The 19,649-nt window shown below is 36.5% G+C and overlaps 2 protein-coding genes and 1 non-coding gene across 3 annotated transcripts; all 3 read left to right on the top strand.

Annotated features, from left to right (window-relative positions):
- The first annotated feature begins 3,008 nt into the window (after nucleotides 1–3,008).
- On the top strand, nucleotides 3,009–11,876 carry LOC131313545 (DAG protein, chloroplastic). Its single transcript, XM_058341910.1, has 5 exons — nucleotides 3,009–3,628; nucleotides 6,243–6,340; nucleotides 6,427–6,492; nucleotides 6,582–6,761; nucleotides 11,603–11,876. The coding sequence occupies exons 1-4, from the start codon at nucleotides 3,288–3,290 to the stop codon at nucleotides 6,755–6,757; spliced, it is 681 nt and encodes a 226-aa protein (XP_058197893.1). The 5' UTR covers nucleotides 3,009–3,287; the 3' UTR covers nucleotides 6,758–6,761; nucleotides 11,603–11,876.
- On the top strand, nucleotides 10,811–10,915 carry LOC131315409 (small nucleolar RNA snoR100). The gene has a single exon (XR_009196741.1). It is a non-coding gene; the product is annotated as a small nucleolar RNA snoR100 (small nucleolar RNA).
- Nucleotides 11,877–13,053: 1,177 nt separating the features above from the next.
- LOC131313544 (uncharacterized) lies at nucleotides 13,054–14,559 on the top strand. The gene has a single exon (XM_058341909.1). It carries the CDS (start codon nucleotides 13,309–13,311, stop codon nucleotides 14,425–14,427), a length of 1,119 nt encoding a protein of 372 aa, XP_058197892.1. The 5' UTR covers nucleotides 13,054–13,308; the 3' UTR covers nucleotides 14,428–14,559.
- Nucleotides 14,560–19,649: the final 5,090 nt, after the last annotated feature.

The raw sequence follows: 19,649 nt of genomic DNA, 5'->3' as shown, positions 1-19,649 counted from the left end.
CCGTTTGGTTTTGAGTACCAGGTGGCAAATTAAACCCAAACTCATTAATCAATCCAAATTCATCCACTAGAATATAGATCCAATTCAATCCATTTAATAATTGGTTCAGAATGGATCCAACTCATCTAACCCATTTATTAATTGGGTCTTAATTGAATCAACCAAAATAACCCAATAAGTCATGAACATAACTCAACAGAAAAATAGTAGAACAACAGGTTTGTAATGCTAACAAATACGTACAAGATCAATTTGTAACGCTGCTTTAGTGCTTTACTACTGTTTCCAGTATTAATAGAAAGTTTCGTAAGGGGGTGTTCGGACAAATAAACCAAAATGGCTTATTTTTTGTCTTTATTCAAATTTTTTTCGTATCACTTGGATTATTGTCATTTTTTTGGGGATTATTGCATCCTCACGACAAGAGGAATCTAAAAAGTAAAAAAATTTGACCGAAATCCAATTTTTTTTGAATAAAGACGAAAGTAAATCAATAAGCCAATTTTTTCGTCTTTATTCAAAAAAAATTGGATTTCAGTCAAAATTTTTTACTTTTTAGATTCCTCTTGTCGTGAGGATACAATAATTTCCAAAAAAATGACAATAAGCCAAGTGATACGAAAAAAATTTGAATAAGGACAAAAAATAAGCCACTGTGGCTTATTTGTCCGAACGGGCCCTAAGTCGGGAAAAAAAAAGAGGTGAAGGGAATCTTGTGGAACACAGAAATAATTTCATCAAAATTTTTGACTGTTTCGTTTTTAGTGATTTTTTGTCAAATTTTTTACTTTTTAGATATACATAACATACCTCTATTCAGTTAATAGAGGTGTAATATTGGATGACAGAAATTTAATCACGAAGGAGCCGTGAATAAGTTCTTTACGCGGCTCTGCACAATCTTGTCTGTCCATTCACGCAATCAGTGGTGGGGATTGACCGGTAAAAATTGGTTTTCAATCATGATCGTCCAAACAGTTACGAAAAATAAAAATTACCAAAAAAAATTATGGACAAAAAAGTTCACAAGAATGCAACCTGAGTTGGCACTAAGAGTGGGTTCTTGTAAACTTTTTTTTTTCTTCATTTTGTCTGCTTTGTTCGTCTGTTTTGAATTTTAGTTAGATTTCGTTATATTTTTTGGATCAACCATTCCTCTCGACGAAAGGAGTTTAAAAGTAAAAAATTTATGACCAAAAAAAAAAACTAAAGATGAAAAATTATCAAACAACTGTCTTTTTTTTTTTGTGTCTAACTACACCAAAAATAGTTTCGACTATCTTTATCGAAACTCATACACATTTTACTTACTTTGATTTTTGAACCCCTAACCTTAATTATTTCCAAATAATAATAATAATCTGTTTCATTAATTAATACATATTCTTGTCTAATTATTTAACTAAATTACCCTCTTGAAAAACAGAACTAATTGAGCTTCGGCTTCGATTTTGGTTCAGCGACAAACTATCGGATTTCTGAACCTGACATGCACGAGTAGCACATAAATAAAATACTACAGTAAGTGAAAACGCAGATACAAATAAGGGTTAAAACCTGAGACATATATAGCCAAGGATTTAATTATTGGCAGCTACGTAGCGATTTCTCCGTCATCCGGTATAGTTGCACCCCATTACTACAGCGCTAGCAAGAATTCACCCCTATCAGTCAATTTCCGTGATAAATCATTTTTTATCCAATTTTTAGCTCGCTTCCTATATAGTCGCTTCATGTGTTCTAAAAAATTCACGGTATCTAGCGACATGCTACTCTCGCTACGTATCGGAAAAATTAAGTGTACAAGGGTAATTTGGTCATTTTAGTAGTAGAGGGATAGTATGGTAATTTTAGTCATTTAAATTTACAAGGGTAATATAGTCATTTAATGTTCATTGATATTTTAGTCATTTTAAATTTTAATAGAGTATGTAATTGGGCTAATGGGCAGGTCGGGTTTGCTTTTAAATAAATGGGTTGAGTATGGGTAATTAGACTCATAATTAATGAGTCTAAATGGGTCAATGACTCATTAAAGACTTAACCCACTTACAACTTGCCCATATTGACCCGAACCCGTCCATTTGCCATCCCTAGGCTTTTTATAGAGGAGATAAGAATGAGCTACCATAAATTACACAAATACTCCTATACACTTGTATAATCATGTTTTCACCTCTCTTATTTTCAGCAGTGCAGCCAACAGTCTTCATTCAACAAGTCGCTCCCGACTTTGTATTGGGAAAAATTCTAAAACCAATCCAATACCAATCCAATGAGCTGACAATAATAAGTTTGTGAAATTGTGAATGTATATTAAAAAGTGTACAAAGTACATAAAATTATATGTTTGCTTTGTCTTCTTGTGTGCTTAATTGGACTGACAATATAAAAGAATCATTATATTGGTCTCACATGTTATAAAGATCATCTGATCTAGCCTAGCTTCTCCAAAGAAAACTTTTGTAATGAAATTGTTCAACTCACATGCCCAGGCTCTTACCTACATAATACAAGAAAATCTAGAGTAATTTACAAAAAGAAAATACATCAGACATATATTCTCAAAAAGAAAATTTAGAGTAATATCTTTGGAATATTATCACAAAATTATTGAATTTATTTGAAGTATGTAAAATATTATCATAATTCTACAAAATTGAGTGTGTGCCCCCACGGAACCCCATGTGGGTCTGTCCTTGCATCGATGGAAAGTTGCATCGCTGAAGTTGTATTGCATAAAAAGATACTTCATCTTCTTCTGTCCCATTTTGTCCTGCACGAGAAATATACATTTCCAAGGCACATACAATTTGATGAGATTTGCATTATGATCGTTTATTCTTTTCTTGAGAAACCCTAACACTCTCTAAGTTTAGAATTACATTCAGTTTTTTTTACGAGGGTCAGCTTATGACATTTTAAACAATTCCTTTATTTTGTAAGATTTGTATTTGGAACATCAAAGAGTGGGAAATTGTGTGTGAACAACGAGCATGTGTCTGATATTGAGAGAGAGTGAGTTTCCATTCCGGGGCAAATTTGTGAGAGAGAGAGAGAGAGAGAGAGAGAGAGAGAGAGAGAGAGAGAGAATTTCCACTCCAGGGCAAATTTGTAGTTTAAATAAAAATTGTACATTGTGGGTGTACCGAGTCCCATTTGTAATTTTTGTGCTAGAGGCTCCACAACCCTTTTTTTCGATCGTCAACTCCAAGACCCTTGTTAAATCTCCGATTTCTCTCGCCACTGTGTATCTCTCCGCCCTATCCCTATCTATCCCGCTCCAAATGGCGACTCTTAACCTCTCTCTCCTCCCCAAAACCCTAAGGACCCCACTCTCCACTTCAACCCTACCTCTGGCCGCCGCCCCATCTCGCTCCGCTAGCACCGTACACTTGAACCCCACTACTCCGCGTGGCAGTCTAGTACTACTCCGGGCCGCCGTCGATGGAAACCGCACCGCGAAGCAGAGGAGCAGCGGAAGCAACGAGCCCGGAGACACGATAATGCTGCCGGGGTGTGACTTCAACCACTGGCTCATAATCATGGAGTTCCCCCAGGACCCTGCTCCCACCAGGGACCAGATGATTCAGACCTACCTCGATACTCTCGCCACCGTCCTCGGAAGGTTACTCCTCTCTCTATATATGTACTCCCTATGTCTGGTCTCAGTTAGCACTTTTTGCTGTTCCAAAAATATTATCCTAATTCAAAACTAAATGAGTACTATTAAATGAATTTACTCTTTTTCCTTCTTTTTTAATTAGTTGAACTAACGAATTGCGGAAACGTAATGATTGGTGGGTAAAATTGCAAAATTAAGTGATAATAAATGCAATGATTGTGTGCCCTTATGAAGTCGGAATTCCAAAAAGGACCAACAAATGGGGAAGGAGTGAGTATATGTATACATATATATAGAGTTACTGGACACTGGGAATACGCAATGCGTACTGTGACTTGTATTGTGCAAAGTGGGAAAGAGGAAAATCTTCAATTGATATTAATCTCTCAGAACGTGTATACTTGACACCGGGGCACATGCAATGCGTGTAGAATCGTGTTCAAAAGAGAAATCTTGAGATTAATCTGTAATGAAACCTAGGATAAACGAGGGGAGAAGAAATTTGGGATGATGGATGTTTTTTTCATCTTGGGAGTTTCTTTAGGTAGTTTGAAGGGAAGTTTGGGAAAGGAAATGGCTTGTTAACATTTGGGACAACCCAACTGCAGTTGACCCGTTTTTGGGCTCGTGCAGCGTGCTGAAATTTGGGAAATGACGTTCGGGTTGGAATATTATGTTTTTAGTTGTTCAGTTGGAAGAAGAAACTCAAGAAAGCATGACTCTGATCACTCACTTTGATTTTTGGTTCTATGCTTTTGCGCATTATAGACTTCATGGGAGGAACCTTACGAAAATCAGAAATTACACACGTGTGTGTGTGTAAATGAGAGTTTCATTGAAAGCCATAACAAGCAAGAGTCAAGGAAGGCAAACCTTCCCTTATGAGAGACTAGAAAGACCAATAAGTCTAGAACCACAAAGACTTGCGCACACAAATACACAAACTCACTCACATTGAGTGTGGGGTCCCCACACAGTGTGTGCATCGTGTGTGCAGGCCCCACACCCAATGTGAGTGAGTTTGTGTATTTGTGTGGGTAAGTGTTTGTGGTACTAGCATAATTGCTAAAAAGACTAGTATAACCAAACTAAGAAAGAATATTAGGGAGGATATTCCATAGAATACAGGTACTATGGTTAAAGAGGTTACATTTAACAAAAGCAAGTTGGGAACACGTAATTCTTACATCGAAAAATATCCTACGACTACTTCTGGAGATCTTTGGATGCCTTTGAAAGCTCTACTATTCCTTTCTTGCCATAGGTACGAGACCGTTGCAGCCCACACTAACTTCCTTACTGAACTAGCAAAAAACTTGCCACAAAACTTCCCTATTAGCCAGCTTGTTTCCCTGTTTCAAGTTTGCTGGTACTTAGAAACATAGCATAGGGCATTTAGGATACCAGATTAGCTTATGCCAAGCACTATAGGGGAATGGAGTCTTATAGCATCAAAAGTGGCAGCAGCATTGAAGGTTTTAGAAGTAGAATATTAGATATAGACCAATAAGTTGGATCATGTCTGGTGGCATTAGAATAAAAGGAAGGCCTGAGGGAGTTTGGGAAAGGCCGTGTCCATTGGCTATTCTAGTCTGTAGATGATTAGAGAAACCTTTGCATTGAGGGGAATATTGGATGAAGCAATAGAATTTGGTCTGAGTATGTCAATTAGAGGACCTTGGGGAGCCCAGTTGTCATACCAGAAGTAAGTGCCATCCCCATCGCCAATGACTTGCTTAATGAAACGACTTTATTAGAGTGCAGGTAGGTTTCTGTACCTGTCCAAAGGAAGTTTCTGAAGATCTGCTCAATGTGATTACATATAGACTTTGGGAAGATGAAGTGCCTGGTCCAATAGGTTTGGATACTGAAGAGAACTGATTTGATCATTTTTGAAAATCAGAACATATTAGATATTCCTTTTCCTTTTCTCACTTTTCTTGTCATGTGTTAATATATTTTGGAAAGATGAGAGGCTAGGCAGAAGGATATTGTGAGGCAACAAGAGCTGGAAGCAGAGGACCAACAGTTAAACTAAGAGGCGGCGCGCTAAGTATACCACCAGTTTGAACATCACTTCCTGGTTGGGCTTGTCTTTGAATCAAACGGCCATATGCCCTTGTACGATTACTTTTTTTGGGTATCATGATAGATGTGCTTCTCTCGTCTTCTCTTGTAGATAACAGTCAAAAGATATAAAAGCCCAAGAAATTGATGGACGTGTGGTTACATTGTTCAAATCCATGTATTGGAGAGTTGTTGCATGAAAAGTTCATTTCTTCAGTTTTTTTAAGTGGTTTCCAGACCGAAAAGAAGTTGTTTTCTTGCAAACGTGGTGATGAGGTACTTAATGCCATTTTTACATTCTTGAGGCATTTATATGCCTTACTGTCTGTTTTTGGATTGCCAATATTAGGTCAGCTTAGGACAGAACAAAAGGAAAGGAAAGAACAAAGGTAACGTTTCTTTTTTGGGAGTTTGTTGTGTTGCTGCCCTTGGTGGTTATGCTCAGTAATGGTGTAGGGGCTGGGGAGGTTTCTACATTTTGTGACGTTCTTGTTTCTTTTCACTTACCTTGAATTAACTTCATAATTGTGTGCTCTCTTGTACGTGTCAGTATGGAAGAAGCAAAGAAGAACATGTATGCTTTTAGTACCACAACCTACACTGGATTCCAGTGCACTGTATCCGAAGAAACATCTGAGAAATTCAAAGGTACGGGGAAGGATCAGGCAGTTTTCCTGATTGAGTCGGAGTGTACTAGTTGCTTTCTAAAATTCTTGATTCTTTATCTTTTGTAGAATTGCCTGGAGTTCTTTGGGTACTGCCCGACTCATATATAGATGTTAAAAACGAGGATTATGGAGGTGATAAATCTGTGAAGGCATTTTTTCTTTGTTTAATGTCTTAATCTTTCACTAGTGTTGTGATGAACCTATTCTTCTAAATCTTTCAGGAGATAAGTACATCAATGGGGAAATAATACCTAGCACATATCCTACTTATCAACCAAACCAACCTAAAAGCCGATCGAAGTACGAGAGTAAAAGGTTTGTGAGAAAACGAGATGGCTCTGCTGCAGACCAAGGAAAACCAAGACGAGAGGCAAATTCTTCAGAGTCTACCCCTTGATTAGGTGATTTTTTTATTTGTTTGCTGATTTTATTATACTATCAGTCATTATATGTGCATTGTAGTTCTCAATGATTCTTTAATTTGACATTTTTTTTGCTAATTTCTTTTCAAATAGGATTTTATAATGTTGAAACTTTTCCTTCTCCATACGATTTAATACTTCCAATGGTTTATTATTTCCGACAAAAGTACTATGTACTGTATGCAATTTTGTTCTCTCTCCTTCAAGAGGGTGAATTTTACCCATCCTTCTTATTAGTTGAAATGGTGTAGGTCTCACACCTGTCATGCACTCTTTGATAAGTATGACATTACTTTGTGGTGGTATTCATACCATTTCAACCAAGAAAGAGAGTAATGTTCACCCTCTTTTAAGGAGGGTGAACAAAATTAAATTCGGTATAATATCCAGCAAAACAAAAGTATACCAATTATTTTATTTTTTTCCTTCTTCAATAGTCACGTACTTATATTTCTTTATGAAATAAATTGAGAAATGAGAATGTAAAATAACCAGTTTTTTATCAAATAAAACCAAAATTATTAAGATTATAAGTAGCTATATATGAATAATTATCAATAATATTCACAATCAGGTACATACAAAATAAAAAACTTAAAACTGGGGGGGGGGGGGGGGTGCGATGGCCCCGACATACCTCCGCCCCTGTTGGTTTCAATCCTTTGTATGGAACTCCGAGATGGGCCCCCGGACGTCAACATAGCTCCACCCTTTTTGGTTTCAATCTTTTGTATGGAACTCCGAGATTGGTTCACACAATCGAGTTCAAATTTGGTGTAACCAGTGTTTCCCAGAAAAATAAAAATTTGGATGTACTACAGAGGCCAGAGCCCCACTGTATTGCTGAGACTTGGGAGACAAGTCCTAGCTAGGAAGGCTATAGTCCAGTTATTTGTGTTCAGTTTGGGGCCTTTGTGGGATACTCCTAAGATCACAACAATGATCGGAATTGTTCATGTTTTTTAGGTCGTAGAGTTTGTCATTCAGACAAAAAATTGTCTTAATCAAAATAGATTTGTACAAGGAAAAAATGAAAATTTAAGTTTTGAATTATTTTTTCCCATCTATTTATTTTTTACAAATCCATTTCAATCATGTATTTACCTATGTTCAATCAGCATAATTTTTTGTGTGGACGACAAAAGCTAGATAAGTTCTACTAAATGAACAATTTTGATAATTGTTATGAGCTCAGAATGGGCCCACAAAGGCCCCAAACTGGACACAAATAAGTGGACGGGAGCCTTCCCCAATACCACGTGTCGCATGCACTATGCCACTACATTCCTTGCCTGTGTACCCTCTCAACGGCACTCTGGGCTGTCCACATACCCGACCCGATCCGACCTGAAAATAAACCTAACGGACGGATCTGATTACCCTTTTCGGTTGGGTTCGGGTCCTTTTGGTCGGGTTTTGGAAATTGTCGGTTGGGTGTCGGGTGTAGCATATAATTTCTCTGATGGACCCGACCCGACCCGACCGACATATATATACTAATATACACGATTAAAAATCCCTACCCGGCCGTCCAATTCTACATTTCCAGTTTCAGAATTCCTCCTCAGTCCTCATGCCTCCTCCCTCGAATCAATCACGCCTCCTCCTCCCCCAAATCGATCACCCCTCGCTTTCTCTCTCTCTCTCTCTCTCTCTCTCTCTCTCTCGACACAAACTTCTCCTTTCGCCTGAAAGGATAAAACTTGTGAGAGTAGATCTTGACCCAAACCCAAACGTAGGGCTTGTTTCTCATAAGTCATACCTTTGTTTTTCATCTGAAATGGGTGTTTATCCATTGCCGAGACAAGTGTGTGGACGAAAAACTTTGAGAGTTGCATGACGAAAACAAAGCTTGGTTCAGATCTAAATTTGGGTCAAGAAAATCAACATCCATACGTACGATTGGAGTGAAGATGTTGAGGAAGATGGAGGTGGTGGTCACGGGTAAGCTTGGTTTAGATCTAAATTTGGGTCAAGAAAATCAGATTGTTGATGCAAGAATTCTGGGGGCTGCTCTTGTTGTTCATAATAGTCAACATTATTTTGGAGATTAGCTTGGATCTGTATTATGCATTTGTTATTTTAGAGATTTTGCTTAATCTGTTCTTGTTCTTGTTCCGCAAACCTGACCCGACCCGACGGAAAACCCGACCAAGCGGTTTCTATAACTTCTTCGGTCAGTTTCGGGTGGCTAAAATACCAACTCGACAAATATTCGGTCGGGTTGAACCCGACCCGTACCCCTCTCATTTCTCTCTCACTCTTTCTCCCTTAATTTCCACCGCCATTGTTGTACGAAAAAATTCCCACCGCCATTGTTTTGCGTGAAACCAGATAAACCTGTATTTTCGATTGACCAAAACAAAAAAACCGAGATAAACTTGCTCTCTTTTTCTACAGCTAGACATGGAGTGATATTTGGACAGAGTATATCTCTCTTGCCCTCTCAACGTTTTCATGGCTTTTCTATGTTCACATTTTGAATTTTTGTTTTTCCTATGCTGTTTTCTACTTTACGTCATTATACTTTGGTTTGTCGAATTGTTCTAGGCGATGGTCGAAGATTCTTACTGGGATTGGTTTGTAGAGCGACTAGACATTTTTCTCACCCTTATGTACCAAGGTTGAGCATGTATGTAATCGCCCTCGCCTTAACAGTATCGTTTATTCAAACCACTATCACTTGTATGCAAGCTTTTAAATCTCACTTACCGAAAAAAAGGTTGTAAATCTCGTTCCAAACGGGCCGATACGGATTTTATGATACCAGATTTGTTATCATACGGCCTGTACCGGTTTGTTCGGAACGAGATTTACAATCTTTTTTTTCGGTATGTGAGAGGTTTACAAGCTTGCATACAAGTGATAGTGGTTTGAATAAACGATACTGTTAAGGCAAGGGCGATTACATACAATGCTTGACCTTGGTACATAACGGTGAGAAAGATGTCTTATCGCTTTCCAAACCAATCCCTGTAAGAATCTTCGGCCATTGCCTAGAACAATTCGACAAACCAAAGTATAATGACAGGTAGAAAACAGTACAGGGAAAACAAAAATTCAAAATGTGAACGTAGAAAAGTCATGAGAACATTGAGAGGGCGAGAGAGATATAATCTGTCCAAATATCAATCCATGTCTAGCTGTAGAAAAAGAGAGCAGGTTTATTTGTTTTTTGGTCAACAGGTTTATCTGGTTTCACGTAGAACAATAGTGGCGGGAATTTTTTTGTACAACAATGATGGTGGAAGTTTAGAGAGAAATGAGAGGGTACAGAGGCAAGGAGCGTAGTGGCGTGATGCGTTGTATTGGGGAAGGCTCCCGTCCAGTTATATTTGTGTTCAGTATGGGGTCTAGTTTTAGGCCTTTGTGGGCCCATTCCAAGCTCTCAACAATGATCAAAATTGTTCATTTTGTCGAGCTTGTCATCCACACAAAAATTATGTTGATCGGACATAGGTAAATACATGATCGAAATGGATTTGTAAAAAGAAATACAACAACAGAACCCATGTATGTAGTTCCCAATCATTGGGACAAAATAATTCAAAACTTAAAATTTATATATTTTTCTTGTACAAATCTATTTTGATCATATATTTAATAATATTTTATTAAGATACTTTTTTGTTAGAATGACAAGCTCGACGATCTCTACAGCATGAACGATTCCGATCATTGTTGTGATCTTAAGAGTATCCCACAAAGACCCCAAACTGAACACAAATAACTGGACCGGAGCCTTCATAGCTAGGACTTGTCTCCCAAGTCTCGACGGTACAGTGCAATTTGGGGGATCCCAAAAGTGGGGCTTTGGCTTCTGGGGTACACCGAATTTTTTTATTTTTTATTTGGAAATTGGTTACACCAAATTTGAACTCGGTTGTTTGAACCAATCTCGGAGTTCCATACAGGAGATTGAAACCAATAGGGGTGGAGCTATGTTGAGGTCCGGGGGCCCATTTAGCTATGTTGGGGGTCTCCCGAGTTTTAAATTTTTTATTTTGTATATACCTAATTGTGAATATTATTGATAATATGGTAATGTGCACAGAAATTGAATTGGGCCTCTAGGCCTGTCCTCTTTGATGCGATTTGCCTTTGATTTGGGGGCATGGTTTCACAGCAAAACAGGTATAGGGGGCCACTGTTTCAGTGATATTCTAAGAGCAGCCACTTTGTGCATATTATCAAAGGTTAGGTCTGTCTCTAATCTTCCCCCCCTATACCCTCAATGATTGGGGACTACATGGATTCTGTTGTTGTTGTATTCGTATATAGCTACTTATAATTTTGGTTTGATAAAAAATTGGCTATTTTACATTCTCGTTTCTCAATTTATTTCATAAATAAATATAAGCACGTGACTATTGAAGAAGGAAAAAAATAAAATGATGGTATACTTTTGTTCTGCTGGATATTATACTGAATTTAATTTTGTTACGGTGAACATTATTCTCTTTCCTATTGGTTGAAATTGTGTGAATCCCGTCACAAAATAATGTCATACGTATCAAAAAGTAATAAGAAGGATGGGTAAAATTCACCCTTTTTCAAGGATGGAGAACAAAATTGCGTACAGTACATTGTACTTTTATTCTCCTGGATATTACTACCACCTTTGAGTTTAAAGTTTAAACACCCTAAAAGGAAATTACCTGTAAATAAAAAACAACATGAACATCCTCAATGGTTTATTATTTCCGACATTTGCTTGACAATGCACTTGCTTCTGGTTTTTATTGTCTTTCTATATCCGATATTTTAAATAATTCTGTAATGTGACGTAATTGTGCTATTCTGTTATTTTATTTTTGCAGGTTATCACTGTTTCGTACCAGAGAAGAATTGCCGTGTAAAATGGTGATATTTCTTTTTATCCATGTTTGGTGGACAGGCATACATAGATATGGAAAACCAGCTCTATATTTGAGATTGGGCCAAGTGCTATGTATGGTATTTACTTATCTGTTCCACAAGCTACGTTGTGAGGAGTAGTTGGCTGTCCTTTATGAGTATGTAGCATAGACCAAGTTTTGATTCGAAGATTTATAATTCCCCTCGGTAATGTCCTCTCCTCTGGCATTTTAGCTATACTCCTTCCGTCCCTTTTTAAGATTTCCACTTCGTAAGTATTAACTTTTTATGTAGATATTATCATTACATTATAAAAGTTAATAACTTTTCGTATTTATCCACTAACTTCACAAAATGGACATTTATTATGAACAACTCAAAATGAAATACTGGACTTTTGAAAAGAGACGGAAGGAGTATTTATTTTAGACTAGTTTGATGTCAAATTGGCTGGTTCTACTGATTTGGCAAACCGTTAAATGTGTTGTGCCCAAGAATTTGGATTGTCAATTGGGACAAGTATTTTCGTATGTACGGTGTGACAAACAGATCGTATTACGAAAGAATTCAACATTAGTGAGTAGGATAATGAGGCATTACATTGCTTGTGGAAATTGACCTTATGCAAACTGTCTAGGGCAGGGCTTGGAGGAGATACATTGATTCCATTTTGTGGTTGCATTTGATATAGCTGACTTTTGGCCCTTTGCATTCACCCGTATCACAGATCTTCTATTTAATCTGTCCAAGCTGGATCTGGATTTAAGAAATATGACCAAGTAGGATTTAGGTTTATGTTGGTGGAGAAATGCAGGCCTTGAACTGCAGTACTATGACATGCAAAACAAAGTAAAGGGTTTTTTTTTGTTTCCTCGGGTCACATGGAAATTCAAACAAAGTAAAGTTTTTGACAAACAATTATACTTTGCAAATTGGCTTCATCAAATCGAACGTTATTCACTGCTTATGGATTCAACTGGACTTAGCATGCAGTTTGAGCAGATTCCAGCAGCACCTCTTCATGGTTCTGAAATTTGAATCCAGTAAATAGTCTGTTCTTTTTAGTTTACATGGGTTGATCATGGTAATACCTAAAACTTCATTGTCTCATAATATGATTTAATTGTAACAATGACACTTTAGATTTGGTCAATGCTCAACTTGCAATGAGCCTTCTAGCTGATGTGATTGCTTCTCTTTAAGTGTTCCTTTCAGTTTGATTAATTCCACAAGAAACCACCTCTTTCCCACTTGTAAGTATTGCTTCTCAAGCAACTATAAATCTGTAATGGCTACAACACCCACATATTGTGGAAACAAATAAAAAATAAAAAAAAAAACCAAATACCCTATGTTTCAACAATTACAAAGCTTTAAGTGCTTCAAGGAAAAGGTGGGCTGTCTTTGTCGTGAGTTTGGTGCGGGCTGTCTTTTCGTGAGTTTGGTGCTTTTGTTCTTTATTGCAAAGTAGGCCAGACGCCTTCTTCCCAATTAGATAAGAAGCAAGTGGTAGGCATATACCCATGGTAGATAAAGCCCTGTGATACATTGACTTCACATAGCCTGTTCCTTTTTCTCTGATTTGTAAATGTTGCTTGTCTTGTTTCTTCAAAAATCCAGAAAATCCCGCGAGCCTTTCTGTTGAACTCTTCTTCCAGGAGATGCTACAATGGCCTTCTACAGCTCCAACTTTTACGAGTCCGATTCCGATTCCGGTGAGTTCTATCAGACCCCTTATGCAGATCATAGCTATGATATTGTTCCATTTCAAGAACCCATAACGTACTCCGGCTATGAGTTTCGTGAACCTGGATTCGTCGAGTATAATTCAACTGCTTACAGTAATGCTCATGATCCTTATCTGTCCATATCAAAAAGTAATTATTCTACCCACAGTGTCACTGAACCAAAACTCATTGAGTACAATCGAAATCCTTATGGTGGGGCATATGATCCTTTTTTTACTCGATCGGAAATCAATTACTCGACCTATAGTTTTAGTGAGCCAAAACTCATCGAGTACAATCCGAATCCTTATGGTACCGGTTATTATTCTTCTGAAACGCAATTTAGTGTGCCAAAACTCATCGAGTACAATCCGAATCCTTATGGTACCGGTTATTATTCTCCTGAAACGCAATATGTAATCTCTTATTCTACCAAGTCTGATGTTGTTGATGACACTGAATACGAAGAGTACGATCCCACACCTTATGGCGGTGGTTATGATCCTACTCTAACCTACGGGAGACCCCTTTTGCCCTCTGATGAAATCTGTTATCCTCGTTCTGATCAGGAGTCCAATGTCCCATCCTTTGATAACTTTTTTGATTCCATTCCTTCACCTTATGGGAAAGATGATGGAACCGAACCAACAGAGGCTATTAAAGAACACGAGCCGCCTGAGAAACCCATAGAATCAAGCCGCGGTGAACCAGCTGAGAGTTATACTAGTGATAACTACTATCCTTGGTCTGGTTATGGTTATGGGGGTGGAAATGAAGATTATGGGTCTACAAATGGGTATGATAGGAAAGTGGTTCAGACTACATGTGATCATGGGATAGATGCCTTGGACCTCTGTGAAAGTTTATTTGGCTACTGGCCCTGTTTGTATAAGAACAATGGGAAGTATGGTCATGGTGATCAAGAAAGTGGGAGTGAAGAAAGAAGGGAAGAGAACCAGTGGATGAGTGCTGGAGATTGTCTCTTTGGAAGTCCATTTGGAAATGGTGGGGATGAAACTGGTAATTATGGTGGGCATCCTTATAGTTATCTGGAATATTAATACAGAAATGTGGATCTTGGCTGGAGAATTTCTAAGATACTTTTTCTTGTTTGTCATTACTTGTAAGTTAGTAGATTTTTCGATTATGATTATTTCGATTATTTACTTAAAAAGTTTAAAACAAGTTGTAAATATGTTTGCCGTAGATTTTTTCGCGTTTGAGTAGAAGTTCAACCTCTGTGGTTTAGTTATAGCTTATTACATGTATGCCCAAATTGCCCCTCACAATTAGTATATAGTTACTCGATAGTATTAAATTTTTTTCCTCCAATGTTTTTGTTACGTACAATTTTATAATGAGAAAACAAAATAATTTCTATCAAATATAACTATTTATTAACTTTTCCAAAGTAAGTTAAATAAGCTAAATATAAGTTCTAGCAAACGGAACCTTTGAATAGAATCGCTAATCTTTGTTATTGCACTACTTGTTTCTTTTATGTGTAGAAGAAGTCTAGTGATCAATAGGTTAATTGGGCCATGGAAAAGTCAATAGGTGTCACTCCCAAGCTTTGTGCAACTGGATGTTGCAGGATGCGTGAGTTATACAATTGCAGCAAATAAACCGATTTTTTAAATGACATTCCTCCCTAAACCTAGATGATGAGAAATAATGTACTCCCTCCATTTCTATTTAAATGTCCACTACAGTTTTGAGTGCATTTTCAACGGTTTATACCTCTCGACGTATATTGCTAAAAATATGCAATATGGATCTTATTTGATATATGTCAATTTTTTCTATAAAACAATGATTTCAAAACATGAAACATAATATATATACGTCAAGAGACATAAGTCGTTGAAAATGTACGCAAATCGTAGTGGACATTTAAATAGGGACGGATGGAGTACGTAACTTTAAGGAGGTAACTGAAGCTCCGAATCCTCTGATTAACTTGATTTCTTTTCAAAAATCTCACACACTTGAAAGTTTTTAAAATGAACGATTTAGATCGCATTTTCAAGTTCGGGACAAAACCCAGATGGAGAGGCCCAATTCTCCCTCTCAAACAATGAACAATTTGATTTCTTTCAATTAGTTAGAGCATCTCCAAACCAACGTCTTGTATACTATTTGGGAGCATCAAAATAAAACTTTATTTCAAACGGTGATTTTAGATGGGTTCACAATTCATGTTCAGTCCAATCATAAATTCAGATTTATATCTTTATTTTTCATCTTCATTTTGAATTTTATCTCACTTTGAATCCAATAATTGTGTATTTCAGTGTCAACTTCAATTATTTCTCTAGTTTTATATTCAAAAAGTGGTTTGGAAGTATCTTTCATTTTCTTTCATCATACTCCAAATATGGAGGATGGAAATCAACTCTCCTAAATGAAGGCAAATATGGAGGATGGGTAAAATTGCATAATTCCTCCAAAAGAGAGGAATTGAGGGAGATTTGGAGTTATGGAATATACATTGGAGATGCTCTTAGAAATACAAAGAAGAAAAAAGGTTCCAAAAAGAAAGAAATAGTTCAATTTGAAATAGTGCCGTTTTGTGCTTCAACTTCCAATCAATTAAAACTTAATGATCACTCTGGTTAAAGGGAAAGAAAGGAAGAACCCTAAAATTAAAAATAACAAAAAAGTTTTAAAAGTCATTGACAGGTCGAATTTAGGACAAAGCACACTTGGACAGTACAATCAATACATGTACGATACTATCATTAGCGAGGCCTAAAAAGTGATAAAGGTAATAAAAGTGGATTGGGATTTTATTTGTGCTTTTTCGAATAGTTTTTTATTTATTTTTATCAGACATTAGTTGATGTTAAATAACATACCAATCCAATTCTTTAGACAATATGTACATTTTGTATAGGGTCAATATGTAACTCTCTATAAATCTAGAATTATCCATAATAGACTAGAGAATCCTAACCCTATAAAAGTAGGGAAGGGGCGTTTAAGATAATTATAGAGTACTCTATAACTCGGGCTGCTCAAAAAATTCGGTGAACCTTGAAACTGGTCCGGACCGAACTGATCCGTACCTTTTGGATTTTGTCCATGGATTGGACATGGATTGAAAATTTAAAAAATCGTGACTCGCGGTTTGACTCACGGATTTTCATTACGAAACAGTGGATTAATCAAACCGGACCGTAAGATATTTATTTTATATAACTAATAAATAAAAATATATGTATAAATATATGTGTGTATTTATATAATTAATTGTTAGTAATGTTAAAACTTTTTTCTACCAATTTTAGTATTCTATCTTAATAATGGGATATAGTGTAGATGTACACAAAATAATAGGGTTGCTTGCGGTCCAGTTCGGTTCGGATTCCTACCTCGGAGGAATCTGAGGACCGAACCCCTAGTCACGGTTTTTTGAAATTAAAATTCATGTCCGGACCAAAAGTCCTACGGTTCGGTTCCAATCCAATCCGTAACTCGCAAATCGATTAAGATTTTGTCCACGGATATTGTTACGTAAGCAAGAAAAAATTAAGCACTAGCATATATCTCGTAGACTAATAGTACATATCCATTCAAAACTAAAGACCAAAGCAGTAGCTGTATTACAATTCAAGAACAGAGCAAATGCCAAATGAAAGCAATGTATGCAGTTTCAATCTTCCAGACATTCATTAAAATCACACAACAACAAAAAAAAAAATCAAAGTGGAACAAAAAAATACACCGAATAAGATCTTCCATCAAAATGCAAAGCATGACAACTGGTAAGAAGTGAATAACTACGGATTACCCCCCAAATTTTATGTAGACCTACACTATATTCCATTATTATTAAGTAAAATAATAAAATTGGTATAAATTTTTTATTTATATATAATAAATTCTCACGGTTCGGTTCGGTTAATCCGCGGTTTCGTAATAAAAATTCATGGACCGAACTGCGAGTCACGGTTTCCTAAATTTTCAATCCGTGTTCGGACCATTAATCCACGGACAAAATCCAAAAGGTATGGATCGGTTCGGTCCGGACTGATTTCACGGTTAACGGATTTTCTGAGCAACCCTATAAAATATAGGGGTAAATAGTAGTTTTTTTTGTATAAGTTACGGGTAACCCTAGTTGAGTTTCAGTAGTTCATTTTTTTTCTAGTTTTTTTTATTTTATGTTATGTACTGTAATGAAACAATCTACTAGTGTTTAGACTCTTTTGAATCTAATTTCTGAAATAGGCCTTTGATAGTTTATGTAACAAATACTTTTTGGTGGTGTTAAACATAATTCTGAGTGTAACCTTCTTCCCTTTTAGTATGGGATATGTGCTTGAGCTTTATTTTTACTAAAATCCGTGAACAAAACCGTAATCGATCCGCAAGTCATGGATTGGATTAAAACCGGACCGTAGGACTTTTCGTCCGGACACGGATTTCATTTTATAAATACCCTGACTAGCGGTTCGGTCCTCAGATTCCTAAAAATCCAAACCGGACCGGACCATGAGCAGCCCTATCTATAACGATGCAGAACTCTCTAGAAGAATGGAGAACAATCTAAATTATTATGGAACGGTCTACAATGTAAGAGAATGTTATATATTTTTCTGGAAGGTTCTAGAAAGAAGTTAGAGAGTTTCAAAAAATTCTAGAGAATTTTGGAATGTTCTACAAGATTAAATGTTGCGTTCAAAACTTGTGGAGATGTGAAGAAGGAAAGATCTTTTTTAGGAGGATTTTAGAAGGAGAATGTGGGCCGTTGGGAGAAAATAATCCTAGCAGTTCATTGAGGAGATGGAGGACTATAAAAAGAACAAATGTGCTCATTTATGAGTGTGCATTTTTTTTAAAAAAAGATCACTATATTATGAGTGTGCATTTGTGTAAACTATTTTACAAAGTGGTTGTTGAACCAATAAAAGAATAGTATTTTGAATTTGTCCAAACTTCCATTAAAAGAATAGGTTGGTCAAGCCAGATGCCAATTAGTGCAAGGATTTTCTTGAATTTTTTTAAATTTCTATATGAATTTTGAAATATGGCAGAGTGGGAATGAACTACTACAATAATAGATATGCGTCACACTAAGGAGATTCACAAAGATCACAGTTTTCAGTGAAAGCGTGATAAAAAGTGGTGCTTAAATTTTTTTATCTCAGTTTAAGTCCAAAACTGAGATAAAAAGTGGGTTTTAGCATGAAATAAAAGACCTCACTCTTGCGGCTAGATAAAAGAAAAACAACCTCACCCATGCGGCGTGATAAAAGATTTTCAGGGCGAAAAAAATGAAATAAAAGATCTCGCTCTTGTAGCGAGATAAAAGAGAAAAGACCTCACCCTTGTGGCATGATAATAAATAGAAAAGACCTCACCCTTGTGGTGTGATAAAAATTTTTAGGGCAGAAAAGAATGAGATAAAAGATCTCCCTCTTATGACGAGATAAAAGAGAAATGACCTCACCATTGTAGTGTGATAAAAAAAACTTTAGCGCGGAAAAAAGTAAGATAAATGATCTCACTTTTGCGGCGAGATAAAAGCTTACCTGTTTAGGCTTTTCACGTGGGCAGGCTGGTACTCATTTAGGCAGATTTTGAAAAATTATGTGAGAATAATAATGTTGTTTAAGAACTTTGAAAAGTTCTTTTTTTCTTTTTTACAACAGGTAATAAGATAAACCCTAATTACACTCGTCTCAAAAAATCTTCACGCCCAAAAAGATCGAGATCAAGAGAGAGAGAAAGAGAGAGAGAGAGAAGGCAAATCCCACAACTGGGTTTCACAGGTGTCCAGTTGTTTTTTCGACAACGGGCGGACTGTTCCACTAGTGCCCGATTTTCACGTGGGCGAACCGTGATCTTTATGATTTACTGTAGTAGTGAAATTTAGTTATTTCAGATGTCTTCCAAGTATACGTTTGACACATTAGGTAAAAAAATAATTATATTATTACGGCTTAGTCTTATCTGAAAAGGATTAAAATCCAATCGAGAAGCTATCATTGAAATTGAAATTCAATATAAACACAAAATCCATGTGAAATGGTTAGTTTATAAAAAAATATATATAAAGTTTGTCTATAATGTTACAATTTGGAGGTTCTGATAATTTTCATAAAAATACAAAGCGTACACTACAACAAAAAATACTATTGTCTACTAAATTTACTAGCTAAAACTAAATTTTTCGCCCAAGAAAATCTTTTGGTGACCAACAACTAATTTTGATTGGCAAAAGATCTGTTGTCGTATTTTTAAAATTTTTTAAACAATGTCTATATATGTATTTTTA

Source organism: Rhododendron vialii, chromosome 13a (genome assembly GCF_030253575.1).
Source record: "Rhododendron vialii isolate Sample 1 chromosome 13a, ASM3025357v1".
NCBI lineage: Eukaryota > Viridiplantae > Streptophyta > Magnoliopsida > Ericales > Ericaceae > Rhododendron > Rhododendron vialii.
The sequence above is the reverse complement of the archived record's forward strand: the minus strand, read 5'-3'. Positions and strand labels throughout refer to the sequence as shown.

Coding starts and splice junctions, on each gene's coding strand:
- LOC131313545 (XM_058341910.1), top strand. CDS start 3,288: ATGGCGACTCTTAACCTCTCTCTCCTCCCCAAAACCCTAAGGACCCCA. Junction 6,341..6,426: donor AACATCTGAGAAATTCAAAG/GTACGGGGAAGG, acceptor TATCTTTTGTAG/AATTGCCTGGAGTTCTTTGG. Junction 6,493..6,581: donor TAAAAACGAGGATTATGGAG/GTGATAAATCTG, acceptor TAAATCTTTCAG/GAGATAAGTACATCAATGGG.
- LOC131313544 (XM_058341909.1), top strand. CDS start 13,309: ATGGCCTTCTACAGCTCCAACTTTTACGAGTCCGATTCCGATTCCGGT.